The sequence below is a fragment of the Primulina huaijiensis genome, chromosome 9, assembly GCF_012295235.1.
Source record: "Primulina huaijiensis isolate GDHJ02 chromosome 9, ASM1229523v2, whole genome shotgun sequence".
NCBI classification, from domain to species: domain Eukaryota; kingdom Viridiplantae; phylum Streptophyta; class Magnoliopsida; order Lamiales; family Gesneriaceae; genus Primulina; species Primulina huaijiensis.
Genome location: NC_133314.1, coordinates 19,317,419 through 19,337,622, shown reverse-complemented (window position 1 = coordinate 19,337,622; position 20,204 = coordinate 19,317,419). Strand labels below are relative to the sequence as shown.

The window sequence follows — 20,204 nt, the reverse complement described above, 5'->3', positions numbered from 1 at the left end:
TTTGTTGGTGGTTTGATTTTTTTTTTTTCCTCTTTCAAGTTTCCCATTTTAGCATAACTTCAATTTATAAGACATACATAACTAAATATTTTTGTGAGTGTTTATGATATATGAAAAAATAATTTAATCCCATCAAAATGATCATTGGGTGTATGATTAAAACATTCACAAGGTGTTTAGATTTGTTTATGTTTGCATATTTAATGCTGGAAACTACACATGTCCGGGATTAATGAAGTTGGTTCTTGTTGTAAATCTAACGAATAGATTTTTCTCTTTTGATCGCCTAATCAAGTCCACAACGGAGAATTGGTTCCTCATTTAGATCGAAATTGAGATCTAAACGATTTATAGTCGAGATTGGATAGCCGGAATTTAAAAAATTTGGCGAACGGCGGCAACACACGGGAAGGGAAGGTGGCTGAATTTTTTTTCTAAAATTCTATGGTGGCTGAAAATTTGCTTTTAATGGAAGAGAGAATTTTTGTGTATTTTTCTTGTATGGTTATATTACATGTTATCAACATTTGATAACATAGTAATAAAAATACACTAACTCAATGCCACTAAGATTCATAATCCTAATCTCATTCCTTTATTATCATTCATTAAAATTCTCATGTAGTATATATCAAGCAAAGTCAACTCTTGATATTAGCATGATATATATTTATATCTCCATATATATATAATACAAAATATTTAATATTAATTAACATATATTATAAATAATTATATTTTATATTTTTCATTCAAATTAAATTATTATTCAAAATTATAAATAATAATAATAATAATATAATATCGCGTGGACGAGCGTCCGCGCTTGTAAGTAACAAATGGGTGTCAAGGAAAAAGTACAATTTCGAAGGATCAATACAAACCTTCAAGAATAGATTGGTAGCTAAGAGTTTTGATCAAATATGCGATATAAACTATTTCAACACATATGCACATATAACTAGATTGACATTCATAAGAGTGTTGTTTGTTATTACTTCAATTTATAAGTTGCATATACACCAAATGGATGTTAAGACAAAATGGCGATTTAAATGAAATATATATATATATATGGACCAATGTGAAGGGTTTATATTACTTGAAAATGAAAAGAATGTTTGTAAGTTAGTCAATAAAACAAGCTCCAAAAGTGTACTGTCATGAGAATTTTGATTTTGTTATTTTACCTCATGATTTTAAACAAAATAATGTTATTAAATGCATATATTCAAAATTTACAAGTGATTCTAGTGTAATTTTATGTTCATATGTTGATGACTTGCTTATCTTTGGAACAAAATATTCAAGGGGTAAAAGATATTAAGAAGTATTTAATCTCACATTTCAATATGAAAAATCTTGGTGAGGTAGATACTATCTTAGGTGTAAAAGTTATAAAAAAATAGTGGGGGTTACTCATTGTGTCAATCTCATTATGTTGAGAAGATGCATCTTGAATTCAATCACTCAAAATTTTGAAAAGCTAATACCTCAAATGATACTATATTCAAATTACTAGAAAATTCAGGTCGAGCATTATGTCTGGAAAATTTAATCTCACATTCAGATTACAATTACCATATTTCAAATTTTCTTGAATGTTGCCATATTTTCTTTTTAAATTCCAACAAAAATTGAGTTATATCTCAACTAAATTTTGACATTAAAATATCAACAAACCTTATAACATATCCTGACCCACTATTGCAAAAATAAATATGTTGTATTTCTTGGAACCAGAATAACCAACACTCATTATTCAGCCATATATATTATCAACCAAACAATTCACATGACATTATATCATTGTCTAAAGGTATATACCCAATAGATATAAAATGACTCTACACTGCTCCTTTTATTATAAGCCACATTCTCTGCCCCAGACTGTAAGGAACCGACGACTCAGCCGCCTACTCCCCAGCCCAGGCGGCTGAGTCGTCGGGTCCTTACACAGACTTTAGAACTATACCTAAAAAACAAATCTCACGAAAGGGTGAACTAACGTCCGATACATTCACAGTCATCCAAATGTAGAAATTTAATCAACTGTAAACAATATTATTGAGAATATCCAATCATTTTTATCTCAACTCATTGAAAACCAAGTGACTTATTAAAATAAAATCATTTACAAATTTCACATTTTATTCAATCAATCATTACAAATAATTAGTCATAGTCAACTGTGTAAATATCAATAAATCTGAACTAGATACATCATTCACTGGTCATTACTAATCACATTCACAAATCGAAGGTCGGATACATCATACACCGACCAACATCGACAACCATTCAGATATATCATCTACTGGCTAGTCCATCAATAACAAGTCAAACCAAATACATTCATCACTGGCTGACAATACAATCACTAACTAGCTTTAAGAAATACACCACTCATTTATTTCCAATCACAATATAATCAAACTCAGGAATAATAAACTCAGCCCATAGCATCATCAATTCCTTCATTTCACGACTTTCAATAAACATGTTTACACGTGAGTGATTTTCTATATTTGGATCGAAAATGAATGTAACTAATGAATTAAAATTCACAAAATATAGCTACTGTTGTCTCACGTGAATTAAAGTCAATCGTGATCTCGATTTACTAAACCTCAATCAACATATGATCAACCAAAACTTTAGAAATAATTAATAATAAAACCCAACAATAAACTCCATCTCACATGGTTAGTCACGGCTGAGGGAAAATGAAACAACTGAAAGGATAATAATACAATATAAAGAACAACAGCAACAATACCATTCGATTTCCCTTCTCAATTATTTTCTCGAAGTGTTCGGTCCTTTCTTTCTCAAAGGTGAAGGAATTTTTATTTACTTATTAATTTTCTTTGTTTTTTAGATCAATTTTTCTTGGGAGATTACGTGTTGGGCTAGGAAAATGAAAAGGAAAACAAGTCATCTCCCCTTTAATACACGTACACATACTTATTCAATATAATTTTGTATTTTAATAATTATCTTGTAGTACTAAAAGGATACTCGGATGTCAGTTGGAGAACCAATGTCGGAGAAAATAAATCCACAACAAGTTGGATTTTACAATTGCAGGAAGTGATGTATCTTTGGATGATAGTGAAGCTACATTATCTAGAGCTTATAAGTTTATAACAAAGTCTATACTGAAAAGTCTAGAGATACTAGTTTGAGACATGAGTATGTGAAAAAAATTGATAACAGATGGTGTTGTCAATGTGGTTTATGTTAGGACCAACAAGAATATAGCAGATCCCTTGACAAAACGCCTTTCAAGAGACATAGTCAATGAAACATCTAGTTGAGTGAGCTAGACGGAAACGTTTTTAAATAATCACCGGTGATGGTAACCCAACTATGTAATAGTTATACTGTTATTCTATAGTTAAATGGATAAAAACAAGTCACTGTTATATGATCAATTTGACACCAAGATAGTTATTATCCCTTCTAGGATGCTTGGTGTAAATGGCTATGTGGTTGAGGTTGAGTATATAGTACTCTTAATGAACTTCAAATCTCCAATAGCTAGAGACATAATTTGAAACTTCACCTATTGAACATAAAAAAGTGGTGTCGTTTCTAACAAGACCAAGGTTTAGTCTTGTAAATGTTCATGAATCCAAAGATCGAGCACAAGCCATAATAGTGCTAAGTATTGAGCACATTAAAAATTTGGGATAGTTCATATGTGGTGTAATTCTGGTATTTGCTTAAGAGACAAAGTTCAAAGCAAAGGGTTATTATCATCTTGCAAATACTTTGAAATATTTCAATGTGTCGAAGAGTTTGTTATCTTAAGAGTAATTTGCTTATAAAATTAATTAGCAAACTCTGAGGAGTGAGAGCAAATAAAACCTTAAAGAAAAATATTTTCAATACGCCTCAAACCCAAGTGTTTTCATGCACCGTTTCCTTTTCTATTCTATATTTCAGATTGTTGTTTTCTCTACGTTCACCCCAAAAAATAAGAGTACTAAAAAGAAGTTCTCCTAACTAAAGTGTCGAAGTTGAGTTTGGTTCCTCTAATTCTTCGTGGCTCACATCACAAAATCTCTCTTTATTGTATATCCAAAACGATTCTAATATATGTGCCAGAATCGAACAGCCCAACAAAAAAGTTGATTAAATGCTCTACATGGAATTCATTATGCATGCGTAATATATAAAAACATCTCGAGTAACGTTAAAAGTTCTTCCCACTGTCACTCTCTGCCTATAAAATACATACAGATTTGTATGTATGTATATTTATGTGTGTTTTTTGGGTGTGTTCAATTAGAAGGGCCTACAAGCTGGTAATGTCATCAATGATGAGTAGGGTACTGTCTAGATTCAGGAATGTGCATGGTTCACTGCATTAAGACTATATTGTGTCTAATCTAGCACAGCATGTCTTGCCTTTATTTTTCCCTTTCACATGCATTATGATGCATCAGCTAGCTCAAGATTTGGATTCAACAAATTAATACAAGTAGGGATAGTTATCTATATTAATGAGAAAATTTGACGTGAAATTATTTTAAGATTGTAGTTTTCATTCCTATTATATAGCCTTCTCTCCCTCCATCTCATATATTTTGAGTTGAAGTTCTTTTTCGTCTTTCTCAAATATATATTCCAGTTTTCATATCTAATTGTGTTTCTCTACTCTTTTATCAATCTACCTCTTCATTTAATTACTAAAACTATAATTAAATAATGAGTAAAGTGAGAAATTTTTCGAAAAAATTTCTTTTCAAATAATTTTATTAATTTGTGTAAAAACACACACAAACCTAAATATATGAGACAGATTGAGTATTAATTATTCTAGTTTTTGGGACCTCAACGATTTAATTATGTATCATTATTCAGTTTTTGACTTTCTTTAAAAGCTTCATAATATGCAAATTATTTAGCATTTAATTTGATAATAAAGAGTACTCTTCATCTCCACGTGATACTCAGGAGAAAATTATACCATCAATTCCCATACTTAAATCTTCTGATTCAATTGTGATGTGATTTCATTTCCAATTTACTAATTAAGTCGAATGGTGTCCTTTTAAATTTTGATACCTAGGGTCACCAAATAAAGGGCAACCTGCAGGTAGTTTTTGGATGTCAATATTTTAAATTCTCATACCGCAATACTTTTTTGTCGTCTATCAAATTTATTCCCGTTGGGTTGAATATGTCGCTTTGAATTTAAAGTCGATTTTTAATTGAGATATCTCGAAGGATCAAATTTGGGGAACAGTAATGAGTATCTCTACTGAAATGAAAATTTTTCAGATTTCTAAAGCATAGGTTGTCTCTTTCAAATATATTGAATCGCCTCAGCTACAACTTAGAGGTGACTACATTAAATTCTGTTACAATATCATAATAGAACAAGAATTGCTATCATTAAACATTCTCTTGTTATTTACAATGAAACTAAATACAAAATTGATACTGAAGCAACAGAAACATGGTCACTTGAGTGTCCCAAAATGATGACTCTATACAGGTGAAGCTGATTAGAAAAAGCAAAAGCCGGTGAATAAAAGCTTATACGAAGTTAGAATTTACACCTCGATCCGCAAGCGACGCATTTCAGATTGGAACGTGGAACTTGATGCCAAAGTTCGACGAGCCAGAGCCCGAATGTCCTCCCGAGAACAGTCGCGTGAAATTCGAACAAGCTCCCAAAGGGCTCCTCCACTGATCATGTCTTTTGCATTAACCTCTGGTGGGTAGTAAAAAAATCAGTATTTCCATCAAAATGAGCGATCATAAAATTGGGTTTCTCATTCGTTAGACTATTACCGTGTTGTGCCAAGTGGCACAGCGCCAGTTCAACGTGGCGTCTTATCAGTGACACTTCATTGTTTGCATTCTGTACAATCCAAGGCAATGCTCCATCCTCTATTAGTAAAGAACGTCCGGTTCTTGTTCCTGACATCAGTGTTGTGTATCTCAAACAATTGCATATAATTGTTCATCATCATACAACATATTCATAATTTATGTTAACACAAAAGCGATGTCACCACAGGTCAGTGGGATCAACAACCATCCTCCTCACCAGTTTTATTTATTTATTTTCTTATTTTTATCGCTTAAGTAGTCCAGCTCTGTAGATTTAGAACAAAGCGGAGAACCAAACCCATGTTCAAATGGTGCCGGACGAGTTGTTTCTGCTTGTCCTAGAAGGCCTGAACTACGTGTGATGGTGGTGTAACATGTGCTTAATGCTTATTGGAAAAATCTTTCTTGGGCAGAACCAACATATTTTCTTACGTCCACGCATTTAAGATCTGGATGTCATATTGTTATAACCCTATTTTCTAGAGGCTGTGATTTCGTGACAAAGACTTATAAAACGTTTTTATAAAGTGTTTTTACAAAAAATTTATAAAAAATTTTAAAACTTGTTTTAACAATAAACATGTACTTACCCTGTGTAGAAGCTCTCGATTCACATTTTGCAAAATTAGCAATACCACGGGCAACTTGAGAGAGTACATCCGGATGCCTACATCTGACCATTGCTAATAGAGCCTTTATCCCACCTTCGGACCTCAGCTTCGTTTGTAGTTTATCTGCAAAGTCAGGGATACACGAACTTCTTACTAATAGAGTTTTTTAAATTAAAAAAATAGAACGGATATTTTCATCGGGACTAAACCCATAACCACTTAAAGCGAGATCCCGTCCAAGAGAGGTTCTAAATTGCACCTCGCAAAACGTCGGTAATGCTTTTCTGATAATTAAAGGATTCTCTTGCGCTATCTACAACTGGATACCCTTGTTTTTTAAAGTTAAAACAGTTGCCTGGTATCCATACCGATGGGATACAAGGGAGGAGAGCTAAGTGCAAAAGCAAATAATCATATACCATTGCCGCATAAATTAGCTATGGCTCCAGCAACCATTCTCAGGGTCTGTGAATCTTCGGCATCGGTGGCTGTCATCGCTAACAAAGAGATTCCGGCTTGGGCCATTATGAGTTCCTGATTAGCCTCTGAGACAGCAAACAAGCATAATTTATAAAGGGAATGTCAATTGATTGGAGAAGAATAGAACATGGCACTGATTAATTAATAGGATACCATTAAGGACAATCTACTATTTAAAAAATATATGTTGTTCACAAAATAACAAACTAGATATATAAAGACCGCAAACTGAAAGAAGTTACCATTCATAGCCAGGTTAGCAATAGCACCAGCAGCAATTCTACGAACAGTTTCATCCTCGTAGCTTCTAAGGAGCATCAACAATGAAGTGAGACCACCAGCTTCAACTATCTTTTCTTGGTTTGCTTCTGTAACTTACACGGAAGACAAGCTTAAGTGTCTCACACTAACATGTGAAACATCAGGTTCACAGAACACCAACCACATAATTACCCAAGTATGTCAAAATCTAACAGGGATAGGGAAATGCAAAATATATGGTGTTCAACTAATGTGTTGCATCATACAAAGAAATGTGAGGAAAGTGAAGCACCTTCGGCAGCTAAATTGGCCACTACTTTGACAGCATGAATCCGGACACTTGCATCGTCCGACTCAAGCAATGACAATATCTTTTGCAATCCAACTGTCAGATTAAAATTTTGGAATGTGAAGTCTCAAAGAAACTGAAATGAAATGAAATAAAATAAAACAAAAAAAAGTACCTTGTTCATGAAGGTTTGTAATTGATGCTCTTTCTCCGTCACTACCATCTCTAGAACGCAGATGATTAAGTGGAGAAAGAGAATTTAAACCAAGAAGAGGGTTTGCAGAGTTTCCTCTGTTGAGAGAGCCTCTAGGCTACAAATATACCACAAACAAATACAAATCAAATCATAGAAACGTCTGTGTTAAACTTGGGAACATCTGAGAAAACTCTACAAATGATTACATTCTAGTGAAACATAATATGTTCGGCCAATTAAATTCATCTGTAGATTGATCTGGCCAAGTGCCTATCATTCGTTTCATTAGAGAAAACAACATAGGATACTCAATCATAGCAATGTCAAATTTTAGAAGCCAAAAGAACTCGAGATACATAGCAAAAAGAGGACAAATGTGATTTTAAAAAATTTATATAACTACCATTCAAATGAAAAGCATATAGACAATGAAAACATACCTGATTAGCCTCGATGGTCAGCTGTGCCGATTGACTTCGTAAAAGTCTCACTTCTTCTTCCAATTTCTTTTTCTTACGGCACTCCCCTTCCAGTACTTGCTGAAAACTCGAAGCATCTGTGTTTCCCATCAACTGCAAATATAAATGTGTTATACGTACAATTCAAATATAGATCTGAGTCCAGAATTAAAATTTCAGAAAATATCCATCCATCTCAACAGCTGTAGTTCTCGTATTTTGAGCAAATGGAAATGAAATTTAAGCGTAGTCAATTTTTAAACGTTCCCGAAAAAAATCAACTCTGTTCCCACGGTTTTCACTAAGAGAAAAGTACAGTCTAACTTGTTTCCTTGCTTTTGCACTTTTCACTTCTTTATTAAAATTTGCAAGATTATATAACCAAGGTTTCAAGATATCAGGGACATTTTCAAAGCGTTTTTGGAAAAACTTAATATTCTCTCATTACTCAAAACCTACTTCGAATTTGAAGTTTTAATCCATGATCCAATGAATTAAAACCTTGTACCAGAGTCCCTAAAAGTCCATTTTTAGCTCAGACCATTACCTCCACCTTAGAAAATTTCAGTAGTTGATTTTTTAAATTCTGAATTTCTTCTTCAGCTGTCTTAAGGAGCCGATTTTCATTTTGCAGCAAGGATTTTAGCTCAGCAACTTCTTCGTTACTAGCACCTGTGTGATTCTGCAAAAAGCAATTTTCAATTTCCATAGCAATACGAGGCGAAAAGTCTCAAAGAGTAGCTCGTTTTCACATTTTTCTTCTAATAATTCGAGGGTTTCAAGTGACAAAAAATGAATTGAAAAGGGTCTACAGTGAATTTCAGGTGCACCTACATGTAGAATTGATACAGGATAAAATACTATTCCGTTAACTACTTCCAACTCAAGATAACCCTTTTATTTCTTGTGCCCAGTCCACAACCCCAGACCACCTCTCAAAAGCGATTGATATTGAGCCTCTTATAGTTTTAATTCTTCTATCGGGTTAATACTTTGTCTACATGCTTTGCTCCTGGCTGCAAAATTGATCTATTTTCAAAGAATTTTTCATTACATTCCATAAGAGCTGATTAAATTTACTATCTAACCAAAAATCTTAATTAAAAAACACTTTCAACTGCCTAAAAGATCTCAACCCTGGAGCATTATGGCATTAACTTCCAACTTGAATCCCTTTTTTTCATTTCATTGTATTCCCATTTCACATAAAAAGATGCTGAAGATAGACATTTTTCATTGCACAAACAAAGGCACAAATGCAAAGGCGATTGTCTTCTCCCTGTGACTTCCCCTTTCCTTTTACCCATCATTTGAATAAGAAAACTCCTCGATACAAATTTATCTAGCTGTTTATAATTGAAGAGAACGAGAAAGCTACTACCTCTCCATTGATGCTTTGCTTTTGTTGATTGACAGCCCACTTTTCCTCAAGCATCTTAATTGACTCCATATAATGCATCTGGCATTTCATTTTCTCCTCCTAATATGCCAGCAAAAAAGGATCAATCAGGAACTCGGATATAAAAGTGAATATAATTTATTTTTTCGGATAGGAAACAATAAAGTGAATACAATTTGAATCAAACATTTACAAGCATGTAACATTTTTATTCAAATTTCAAACCTCATCTTATCCCCCACATTTTAATCGACTTTGTGCAGAGATTTTCTAGCACCTCATTTGTCTCCAAATATTGTTGCCACGTAGTGTTGGCCAGACAACAGTATCATGAGATATTAGACCAACGGTAGAACAACTTAGTAATTGGCAAATTGTGTAGCGAAGGAAACAATCTCTTATTTAACCATGTACAAAGGTTTATAGTACCGAATTATACCTAATGTATCTTCGATTTTCTAAGATTGAGCTATAAACTTATAAGGTTATAACAGTGATATGACAGCAACAGTTTCAAATTTTTTTAATATATTTCTGGCAACTCTTACTGAAAAGTTGACCCATGGTTTTGCAATTAAGAAGACAATATACTCCATTACAGATGCTGAGAGGAATTTGCACGCACAAATACCTCTAGAACTTCCACATAATTCCTTTCCGCCTCCGCAACACGTTTCTGTGCTTCTAACCTAATTCTCTCGGTTTCATTTTCATAAACTTTTTGTTGTCTTTCATTTTCAGCAATGAGTTTATCAATTTCCATCTCTAGTCTTTTGGACAAACTCTTGTAGTCGAATTCTTCCTTGATTTTCAGCATATTTTCCACCTTCATTGCCTGCAAATAAAATCAAATTTAACAAACAATATGGACCCAAACATATACAGCAAAGAAACAATTTCCGTCCTAAATAACAAATTAGAAGCGAGAACTTGACTCTTTACTCAGTTCTTAGGGCCTCAAATCTAAAATTCTGATATTTACAACTCACCCTTTGTCCAAATAATATGGTGCTTGAAGTTTCTCCTCGATGACGTGGAGATGGGCCGACTGTGACAATTAATGAAGTTCTTGATGTGCCTGCAGCATAACAGGAATGCAATTAAGTTGCACATGGCTTCGACATCATAAACCAACAAATGTGATCTTTGTATTTTATAATAAACCAACCAAAACCCTTAATTGTAACATAAAAGTATCAAGCATCAACTCTTGAAAACTGTGCTGACTAAAGGAAACCTGGGTAAAAGTTTTAGAATTAACAAACTTAATTAAATTATAGATTAGACAGAATTTTGTTGAAATAAAGCATCAGACAGAAGCTAGAAAATTAACACAGAAAGAAAATCTCACCTCCAAATGAATCTTTAAGCAGCCTCGTAAGTTTTGAATCCCGAACTGGGACATGAGAACTATTTTCTGCCAGGGCATTTATACATTTCCCTAAAGCACTGAGTGAAAGATTTATTGATTTCGCTTCTTCCAACATGTGTCCCTCGCTTCCTTCAGAAAAATTTAAAATTCTCTGAGATAATAAAAATTGAAGCCACTTAAAGCAAACAAGATTAATTAATCTAAACTGTCAAAGTAAGAATACTCCAGTAAAACTCTAATCGAGTGTGTAGTGAGGCTCTAAACAGCCCACTTTGAATCATATATCAAATAAGTTTATCAGTGACTATCGTAAATAATAAAACAACTTTGGAGTCTGTTTGTTTTAGTAATGGCTACAATCTAGACATAGATCAACCGAGTAGGTTAGAAACTAAAAGGTATTTTCCTATTAACTGAACACAGCATCTCAATGAACTTGAGTGAATAAGAAGAATTGATTAACTAATTCAACAACATAATTTCTTCTCCTTAGAACTAAAACAAATTTAAAGATTCATCCCACAGCTAATTTCTCACTTTTAAGCACTAAAGAATCCAGGTCTTAGATACTGAAAGATAAACGCATGGGATACAGCTCTCATAAATAAGCATCCGTAATTGAATTTCAAATACGTCCAAGTCCTTTTCTGTTTCCAGTTAACCCACCAACATTCTCTGCTCCTCTCATTAATGAAAAATGGAAAACAATCAAAGAAAAACTGGCAACTAAAGTCTTAACAGAAAATAGTAAATGTGAACATAGATGCACAGCTAAATGGTTCAGGACAAATTACAGAAAATTGATATAAAGCATCTCAGAACACAAATTATTTTTGTTCAAATAAAAGTAAGGAGTCTCTAAGGAGCACCCAGGGTTGAGGGATTGAAATCAAGGATCATATCGATCACAAAAGCTCACTTTATTTTACATTTATTTTTATTTATGGCAAGACATTTAAAAGAAACTACTGAGTTATTTATTTACTTTTATTCCTGCACAATAAAAAGGCAATTGAATAAAAACAACTTATACAGTTTGCACAAAGCCATCACTTTATAAAAATGAAAATTTCTTCTTCAATACATAGGTCCAGAGTTTCAAAAGGACCTGATTTGTGAATACGTTCAGAACCAGCAAGATCCACAACAATTAGTTTGCTTTTTCGTAGCATTGGTGGTCTCAAATTACCAATCAAATTGGAGCGATTTTCCGGAGAAAAATCATTGTCCCCGTCCGATATAGATCTCTTCACATGGACCTGTCCCAAGCAACATTAGTTGTAGAACCAGATCCTAACAAACAGTTTCATAAGAATAGCATAAAAAAGAATTTTTACGTGCGTGTCAGGACACAGAAACTAGTTAAAGCAAATAGTAAACAACAAGCACTTTATATTATCTCCATTTTTACCATGAGAAGGGCATGACTACGGGAAGATTCAGTGTTCAGTTTAGTATTGGCAGCAAACCTATGGTCTTCACCCAAGCGTAATAGTTCCATAAAATTTAGCTGGTCGCTGATCACCATGACAGTTGCTCCAGGCAAAGAAACATCCCCAGTTTTTTGGTCCTCAACAATAGAAATATTATCATTTGCTGGGTTTAGTAGATCCTGAATGGTCTCCATATAAATCTACAAATAACAGAAATTATTTAATATCATTCATTAAAATTCCAGATATTTTCTAGTAAAATACTACAAAAATGAAATTTCTTTCGCAATATTATCACTTAATCCTGCACGGCTTGCAACCTGCAAGTATGAGACTGAGATCGAATCAGTCTCCGGAGAGATATTTTCCAATAAATCCTCCATAGAGCGAACCATTATACCCCGAGCTGAGGTGTCTTCGTCACCCAGTCGTCCAAGTGTATAAGTTTTACCCGTGCCAGTCTGACCGTAAGCCATCACAGTCCCATTGTAACCATCCAAAACGCTCTGGAAAACAGGGGAATAAATAAGTAAAACAGATAATCAGGTGTGAGCTGCATAATATTATACTACTTGTTACTTCTGCATGTGGCTCCACTTGCAGATAAATTTATTTTGAGGTAAAACATAAGGAATAAACTTAAATTTGTGTCTTTCCATTTGAACTTTGAAGGAATAAATATCATTTATTTAACTGACAGAAAAAAGATTGTTATGATTAATTAAATCATAAAATCTAAAGTATAAATTTAATCATATTTATGTATAAGTTTTTGATTTAATCATAACAGCTAAAGTTTCTGATTTAATCACTAAACACATTAATTCAACATAATTTTGCAGCCACAAAATCTAGCGATAAAAAAGAGACTTTCAGCAAGGAAATCGGCATATATAAATGTCCAAATTTAGAAAGTAAAATGACTTTATATCACTCACCTCGACAACAGGTTTAGCAACAACTTCGTAGACTCGTTTCTGTGATGCGAATTCAGTGAAAACCTCATCAAATTCAAAGGTATCTGAATCCCAATTGTTTTTCCTAAGTTTCAATCTTTTAAGCTGTGGCGAAAAGCAAACAAATAGCATCACACCGAAATATTTACAGATGAGGTTATATTATCCCTCAAGGTAAAAGATCTAAACAAATAGATTTAAATTAATTTGAGAACCTCAGGTTGCAACTCTATGCAATCAGCAAAATCTGCATCAGCTTCCAATTCCTCAGCATTTTTAGGCCTCAATCTTACGGCTACCCGCACTCTTCCTGAAATTTTCCAATAAATTGCATCAAATAGACTCTTTCATCTAATAGGGGTAAGAAAGATTTGAATTTGAATGACTTGATGCAGCCAGTTCTACTGCTAATAGAGCTTAACCAATATGATTCATTTGACATCAATGAAAGACTTAACCAACTGAGCTGAAACCATGAGTGTTTTTTCCAAGGAAAGCCTCACAAAATATGTAACCAAACACGAAATATGGTCATCGTTTATTGTTCTTGCTCCAGACCAACCTCGTCGATCAGTTCGTTATACATATCAACAAATGACATGTACCATAGTCAAACAACGAAATGTGGCATGGAATCTTTTAAATTTCTCGAAGAAAACACAAATTGATCACTGTAGTTCAAGCCATATTTGAGCTGTAGTTAATTTGCACAATACAGCACAGTTCAAATTATGAATCTCGGGATACCAATTAGGCTAAAATGTTTTATTATTGATCACATATTAGTAATTCTCACGCCATAAATAAATCAAACATCCATTATGCATTCCAAAAATGTAATTCGGCTTCTCCTGAATCCACTTCAAAAACAAACCGACGGATTTTAGACATCCCAAACCCGTACATAAGCGAGTACGCATAGAGGCATATGCACGTCTACTCGTACAAAACATTATTCATCCGCTAGCAAGCACTCCATCAACCCGAGAATCCTATTTTAACAGCAGCATTTAAAATTAAAATTCACAACAACTTTAATAGCACAAGACACACTTCAACACGAGCTCTAAGATCGCTGACTAATTCACAGAACTTAAAAAAAATGAAGTCAAACTACATTTTGACCTACATTGCTCGTACAATAAATCAAACACCGGAATCATTACACCTTCTACCAAAACCATCAGATCGAGCAATCTCCAGACATGCTAAAATGAACCAACTCCACGCAACTCACCGGAAGGGGCGCCGCCACCGAGAGTCGCAGGGCTGCTGCGGCGTACATTCGACGGCGGAAGCTTCGATTTGAAAGAAGACGAGTTACGAAGATTTGGCGCTTTGTGTGCACCATTTCTGTGACCTCCGCCTGTAGCCATGTGCGCGTATTGTTTGCTTCTTCTCTCTGTTAAAATTGATAGAATAAAAAAGAAATATATTGAAGATAAAGGCAGGAAGGGTGACGATGGGCATTTAGTAAGAAGACGGGGAGCTTTTGGTACTTTGACTTCACTGCTTTTTTAAATAAAATTCAAACCGGAAGAACAGGGAAAATTGCGACGGAGAGTGGGGTCGGAAAGTCGTCGTTTACATCATGAGAAACTGACAGTGCAGAACAAGGGATTGTTTGGTTACTAGAATATCACGCTGACCTACATGCTGTCTTACTCATAGTAATCCCCAAAAGTTTTTAGTGGAAAAAATAATAATATCTCAAACAGACCCTTGAGACGAAAGGACCAAAAGGCCATTCTGTAGGGGTAGTGAATGCTTAAATTGACGAAAATGGGCTTTCCACTATCACCACGATGGAACTTTAAACTGCCTTAAAAGAAGTGCGAGAGAATCTAGGCATGTCTTTCTGGTGGGTCAGGCCCAGCTGCACTTTAATGTTGATGGCCCAGAGAAGATGTCTGCTTTGGGCCTTACATTTTAATTTTAGAAGAAGACCAAGATATAAATAATGACAGGTTAACAACAAATTTAAAATTCTTCTATATTCACTAGGTATGGGCACCTCAATTCTTGAGGTGTCCTACCCAGGTTTGTAATCCAACATATGACATATATTTGTACGTCTCTAGAATAACGTGTTCATATTTGTGTAGTTTTATTTAATAATTTAATTTTAAAAGCTATAAGTGTTATGAATACAATAATTTTTATTTTCTTTCATATCCATAGTCATACGATTACTATTTCAAGTTGGCATTGTGCTTAACAAAATAAAAAATATGGAAAAACAAAGAATTTATAAAAGTGAAAATAATTAAGAAAAAAATTGAGTTGGTGTTCAGATGAGATAAATTTAATAACATGTCTCAAATTGGACATAATTGGAGTAAAATATTCTTATTAGTTCTTCAACTTTTTCCTAAATCCACAATCTATACATGTACAATAAGGATTGTTTTCTATTGAATTTGGTTGATATATTGAACATGTAGTTAGCAAAGGATGTATACTGATAAATTATAACATAGCAAGTATGTTAAGCTCCNAAATAGGGCAACCCTTAAATAATTTCTGAAATCATAATTTATACCTCAATATATATACCAAAACGAAGCCTAGGACCTAAAGAACAAAAGGCCTCAATCAATTCCCGAACTCCGGCGACGTACGGCGGCGATTCAGCGGAGAAAGGAGCGGCGGGTTTTCGAAAAGTGTCGAGAAACACTTCAATATGGGTACCAAAACGTAGCTCTCGTCGAGATCTTTCCAACCATATATTTATTTGAATTTTTCGAACATCAGTGCGGTCACAATCGAAGGTCAAAGGATACCAAATGGTCGAAGGTTTTTTTGGCAGAAAGTTACGGGGAAAGAGAAAGAATTCGTGTGTGTTTATAGGTGTAGTGTGTGTGAGAGAAAGTATTAATATCTATGCATAAAAGAGGAAACCGAATGCTGTAAACGTACACAACCGCACATTTTGTTACAGCACGAAGTCTTGGTGTGTTGGAGAAAGAATTGCAATCCACGTGTATTTTTCTTGACCTGCAACCGTACTAAAACTGGCCATCACAAACTTATTCGTGCTTTCAGTATAGTAGATAGATATGTCCCAATTAATTAAATTCCACAAATTTATTGATTTGATTTTACATTTAGACTGCTAATAAATGATCATGTAAGCTTATGAAAAGCTTGTTTATGCTATTGCGATTATTTGAAAATGATTATTTAATGGTTTCATTCAAAATATTGGGATCTTATTAAAATAATTCGGAATTCTCTTTTAAGCAATTAAATACAATTTTTCAATTCAATCCGAACCACTTAAACTCGTTGCGGGTTGAACTGGATTCATACCGATTCTGAATTGATCTGGTCCTATAAACAACTCTCCTTCTAATTTATTAATAAAATATAAATTTAATTTATGGTAATTGAATTGCAGTTGGTCATTGTCTCCTAATAGAAGCAGATATTTAAAAATCATAAATGGATTATAAATTGCCAAATCTAAATATGCTCGTGTTATTCGCGCTTTAATTATAATTTATAACCACAGCCACAATCAATCAAAGTATAAAAAAGACGGTGACGGGTTCGCGGCTGTTGATTTCGTCGGCCACTTTTGTTTGGCTTAACAGATCGTTGAATTCGCTGTATTCAGGGTAAGCCTCGAGGATTTCGGTAATGTTGGTGGCAGCGGTGAGAACTGTGATAGCGACGATGGAGATTGGAGAGGGCGAGGAGGAAATGGCGGAATGCGGCCATATTTGGAACTATGAGGCAGCGGCGGTGGAGTGGAGTGGAGTGGAGTGGTTTATGTGTCGAGTAGAGTCGGTGGAAGGCGAAAGAATTTACGTCAGTCAATTCGCCCAAATCATGGGTTTCCCAGACCAATTGCCCTCACACACCACCCTGCCACTCAATTCTAAAAAATATAAAACGAACAATTCATATTTAGTGTTATTTTTTATTTACTAATTAATCTCCATTTATTAAATATACGTTATTAAATATACGAGTTATTTTCTAGGGGAAGTTGGTGAAAAATCCCCAATCAAAACATTTTTAAGGGTTCACTCTCTACCCACAAAGTTGTGGTACTATATCATATAAATTGTGGTACACTTCATGTGGAAGTGTGGTACTAAAAAAGTACCCAGAGACTTAACACAAAAAAACGACGCCTGGGGACTGAAGGCCAATTTCCCGTATTTTTTTCTAACAATTTTTTATCGTATTAAAATACTTACTAAAGAAGAGTACATTAAAAAAATTTTATGTAAAATTTGTTTGCCCATTTTTTTTATCACGTGGAACTCACTACCGGTATTTTCTGTGCACACTAGGTAAATTTTCATATTAACACAATAACATGTAAACCATGATGGTCATTGATCAATTGTCCATCTTACTCCACCAACTTAGACATCTTATAAAAAAATTCTTATATTTTATGATATAGTTCAATTTTTGTAAACTAATACTCAATAAATTAATACTCTTTATAGAATAATATTTTTTAAGTCTCGGTTTGGGTGTCATTTTGTTAAATTAATAATTTCGATAAGTTAAGAAGATAATAATTTTTCAGATTTTTTTTATAAATACATATTTGTCAATATTAAAAATTAATAATTCTCTAAAAATACAAACATAACTAAAACAATTTAGTAAAATATGATTTTTATTGTTTTTTCTTAAAGTTTGAATCTTGAAAATTAAATTTATATCGTTATTTGTGTATATGGTGACTTTTAATTGAAAAATCAATAATATTATTTAATTATTAAAGAAAATAAATATCACCGGTTTATTTTGATAAATATATATGTACAATGTATTTTATTTTTTCTATTAAATAAATAAACAAGGTATAGACATTAGTAAAACACTATGATTTTTATATAATTATATTTAAGAGAAAATTGCATTTTCTGTGATGTATGTTTACTTCTTTGTGATTTTAGTTTTATGTGTTTTCAAATTTCAATTTTAGTCTATTTATCTTCTAAATTTTTTTATAATTTTATTATTTTTTATTGAAAATGTTGATCATTGTACATGTCAGCACCGTATTGATATCAAAATCAACACCACGTGAGTGGAAAAAAGACTAAAAGTTATACATACAAAACAAAAAAAGGACTAAAAATGAAATTTGACCACTTAATGAACCAAAATCGTAAAGACAAATATACAAGATCAAAATGGTATTTCTTCTTAAATTTATGTTCGCATAATGAGAAATGTATTGTTTAAGATAATAAATTATTATTTATCGATTATTTAATACCTCTCTAAATTAATAAAATTTTATGTTACTAATATTATAAATTTATAAATGTTTACATGTATATAGATAGAATTAAGTAATATTTTAGAGAAAATAATACTTACCAAGCTAACAAATCCAAAAAAAAAATACAAGAAAACGCAACCATTTTTGGATTAAATTCCCCGCTCTAATTTCTAAAACATAATCATATATTTAAGTTGTGTATAATTTTTCCGTATTGTTTGCAATCATTCTCTTTTTTATTTTTAATCAAAGTCGTTCTTATATTCCTTGGAAAACATTATTCTTAATTTGCTTATAAATTACTCGAAAACTAATGTCATATTATGATTTTATAAATTATTTTCCGAATTCTTAAATACTAAAAACACAATTATATAACTATATACATGAAGTATATTGTCATTCGCCACACGCTGAAAATATTTTTATTCTTAGGTTATAAAAATGCTAGAAATTTTGATTTTGATGATAACAAAACTTTTTATTGTATTTCTAACATATTTACTCAAGTGTATAACTGCTAGATGTCAAATTGGAAGCTATAACTCAAATTTAGGCAAACTGAAAATCTGGCGAACTAAAGTGTTTTGATGATATTTTATAGCTCAACGATGCAAACGGACAACAACCAAAACGGCTAAACAAAAAACACTAATTTATACAAGTCATATTTATAATCAGTTATGCTTATTCGAATGTTATCTAGACAAGCCGATGGTCGCAAGATCAAGCTTAATGTAATTGAAGCAGGAATCAGCTTGACATAATCAGTTATGATATTTTGCCATCCAGAACAACTTGATCATCGAAATGGAACAATTCAAAATGTAATACAAAGCTAAGACGATGATCTACAAATCATCTTCACAAGTTGAAGTCTGAATCAAAGTTTAATCAGGAGAAAAACCGTGATGGAATTGTAAGTTCTCTACTGAACGAAAAACAAGTTACCGCTTGTATAAAGTATCGTATTTCAAGCACATCTATCTCATGAAAGCTCGAAATCGAGTGATTGTTGATTTTCTGAAAATTTAATTGAAATGTTACAATTTTATATTTTTATCACTTTACCCAATCAGTGAATCAAGAAATATAGTTAAGAAAGTTGAAATCAGCAAAGCTAAACTCAACAGAGCTCTACAGAATTTAGTGGGTCTAAATCAGTCTAGCTGAAATCAAACCCAGCGGAGATGAAGCCTAGCTGAAATCATGCTCACCTGAATCAAGCTTAACTGAAATCAAGACTAGATGAACTTAACCAACGCAAATCCGCAAAGATGAATCCAAAATTGGAAATATACAACACAATCATTTATTTGCGTTTGCAGGCTCTGTTCATGAGGTGTGCACTTGACTCCATATTCAAAGTTGGCTTTGGAATTGACTTAAACTGCCTCCAAGGATCAAATAATGAGGGAAATGAAATTTAATATAGGCGGAGAAGGGACTCTCAAGAAAATTATCAAATTTATTCATAATTTTGTGGACAGGGTTACCAAAATCAAGAAGGAACAAATGGAGGCCAACGACCTTGTGTGGGTATCAAGTATTATATTCTCATGATACTCTGCCCTTTGCTTTCAAGTTAATATACAATCAAATCGAACTTATGAAAGATTCAATAAAAATTTAAATCAATTTT

The 20,204-nt window shown here is 33.1% G+C and overlaps 1 protein-coding gene across 1 annotated transcript; it reads right to left on the bottom strand.

The window, feature by feature from the left end:
- Positions 1-5,401: 5,401 nt before the first annotated feature.
- Positions 5,402-14,729, bottom strand: LOC140984808 (kinesin-like protein KIN-UB). The gene is made up of 19 exons (XM_073452443.1): positions 14,543-14,729; positions 13,521-13,615; positions 13,288-13,410; positions 12,670-12,855; positions 12,328-12,549; positions 12,025-12,175; positions 10,896-11,045; positions 10,534-10,622; positions 10,176-10,379; positions 9,527-9,625; positions 8,693-8,827; positions 8,128-8,259; positions 7,667-7,802; positions 7,495-7,587; positions 7,184-7,309; positions 6,881-7,006; positions 6,441-6,584; positions 5,809-5,937; positions 5,402-5,728 (listed from the first exon to the last, which is right to left on the bottom strand). Exons 1-19 carry the CDS (start codon positions 14,679-14,681, stop codon positions 5,568-5,570), a joined length of 2,640 nt encoding a protein of 879 aa, XP_073308544.1. The 5' UTR covers positions 14,682-14,729; the 3' UTR covers positions 5,402-5,567.
- Positions 14,730-20,204: the final 5,475 nt, after the last annotated feature.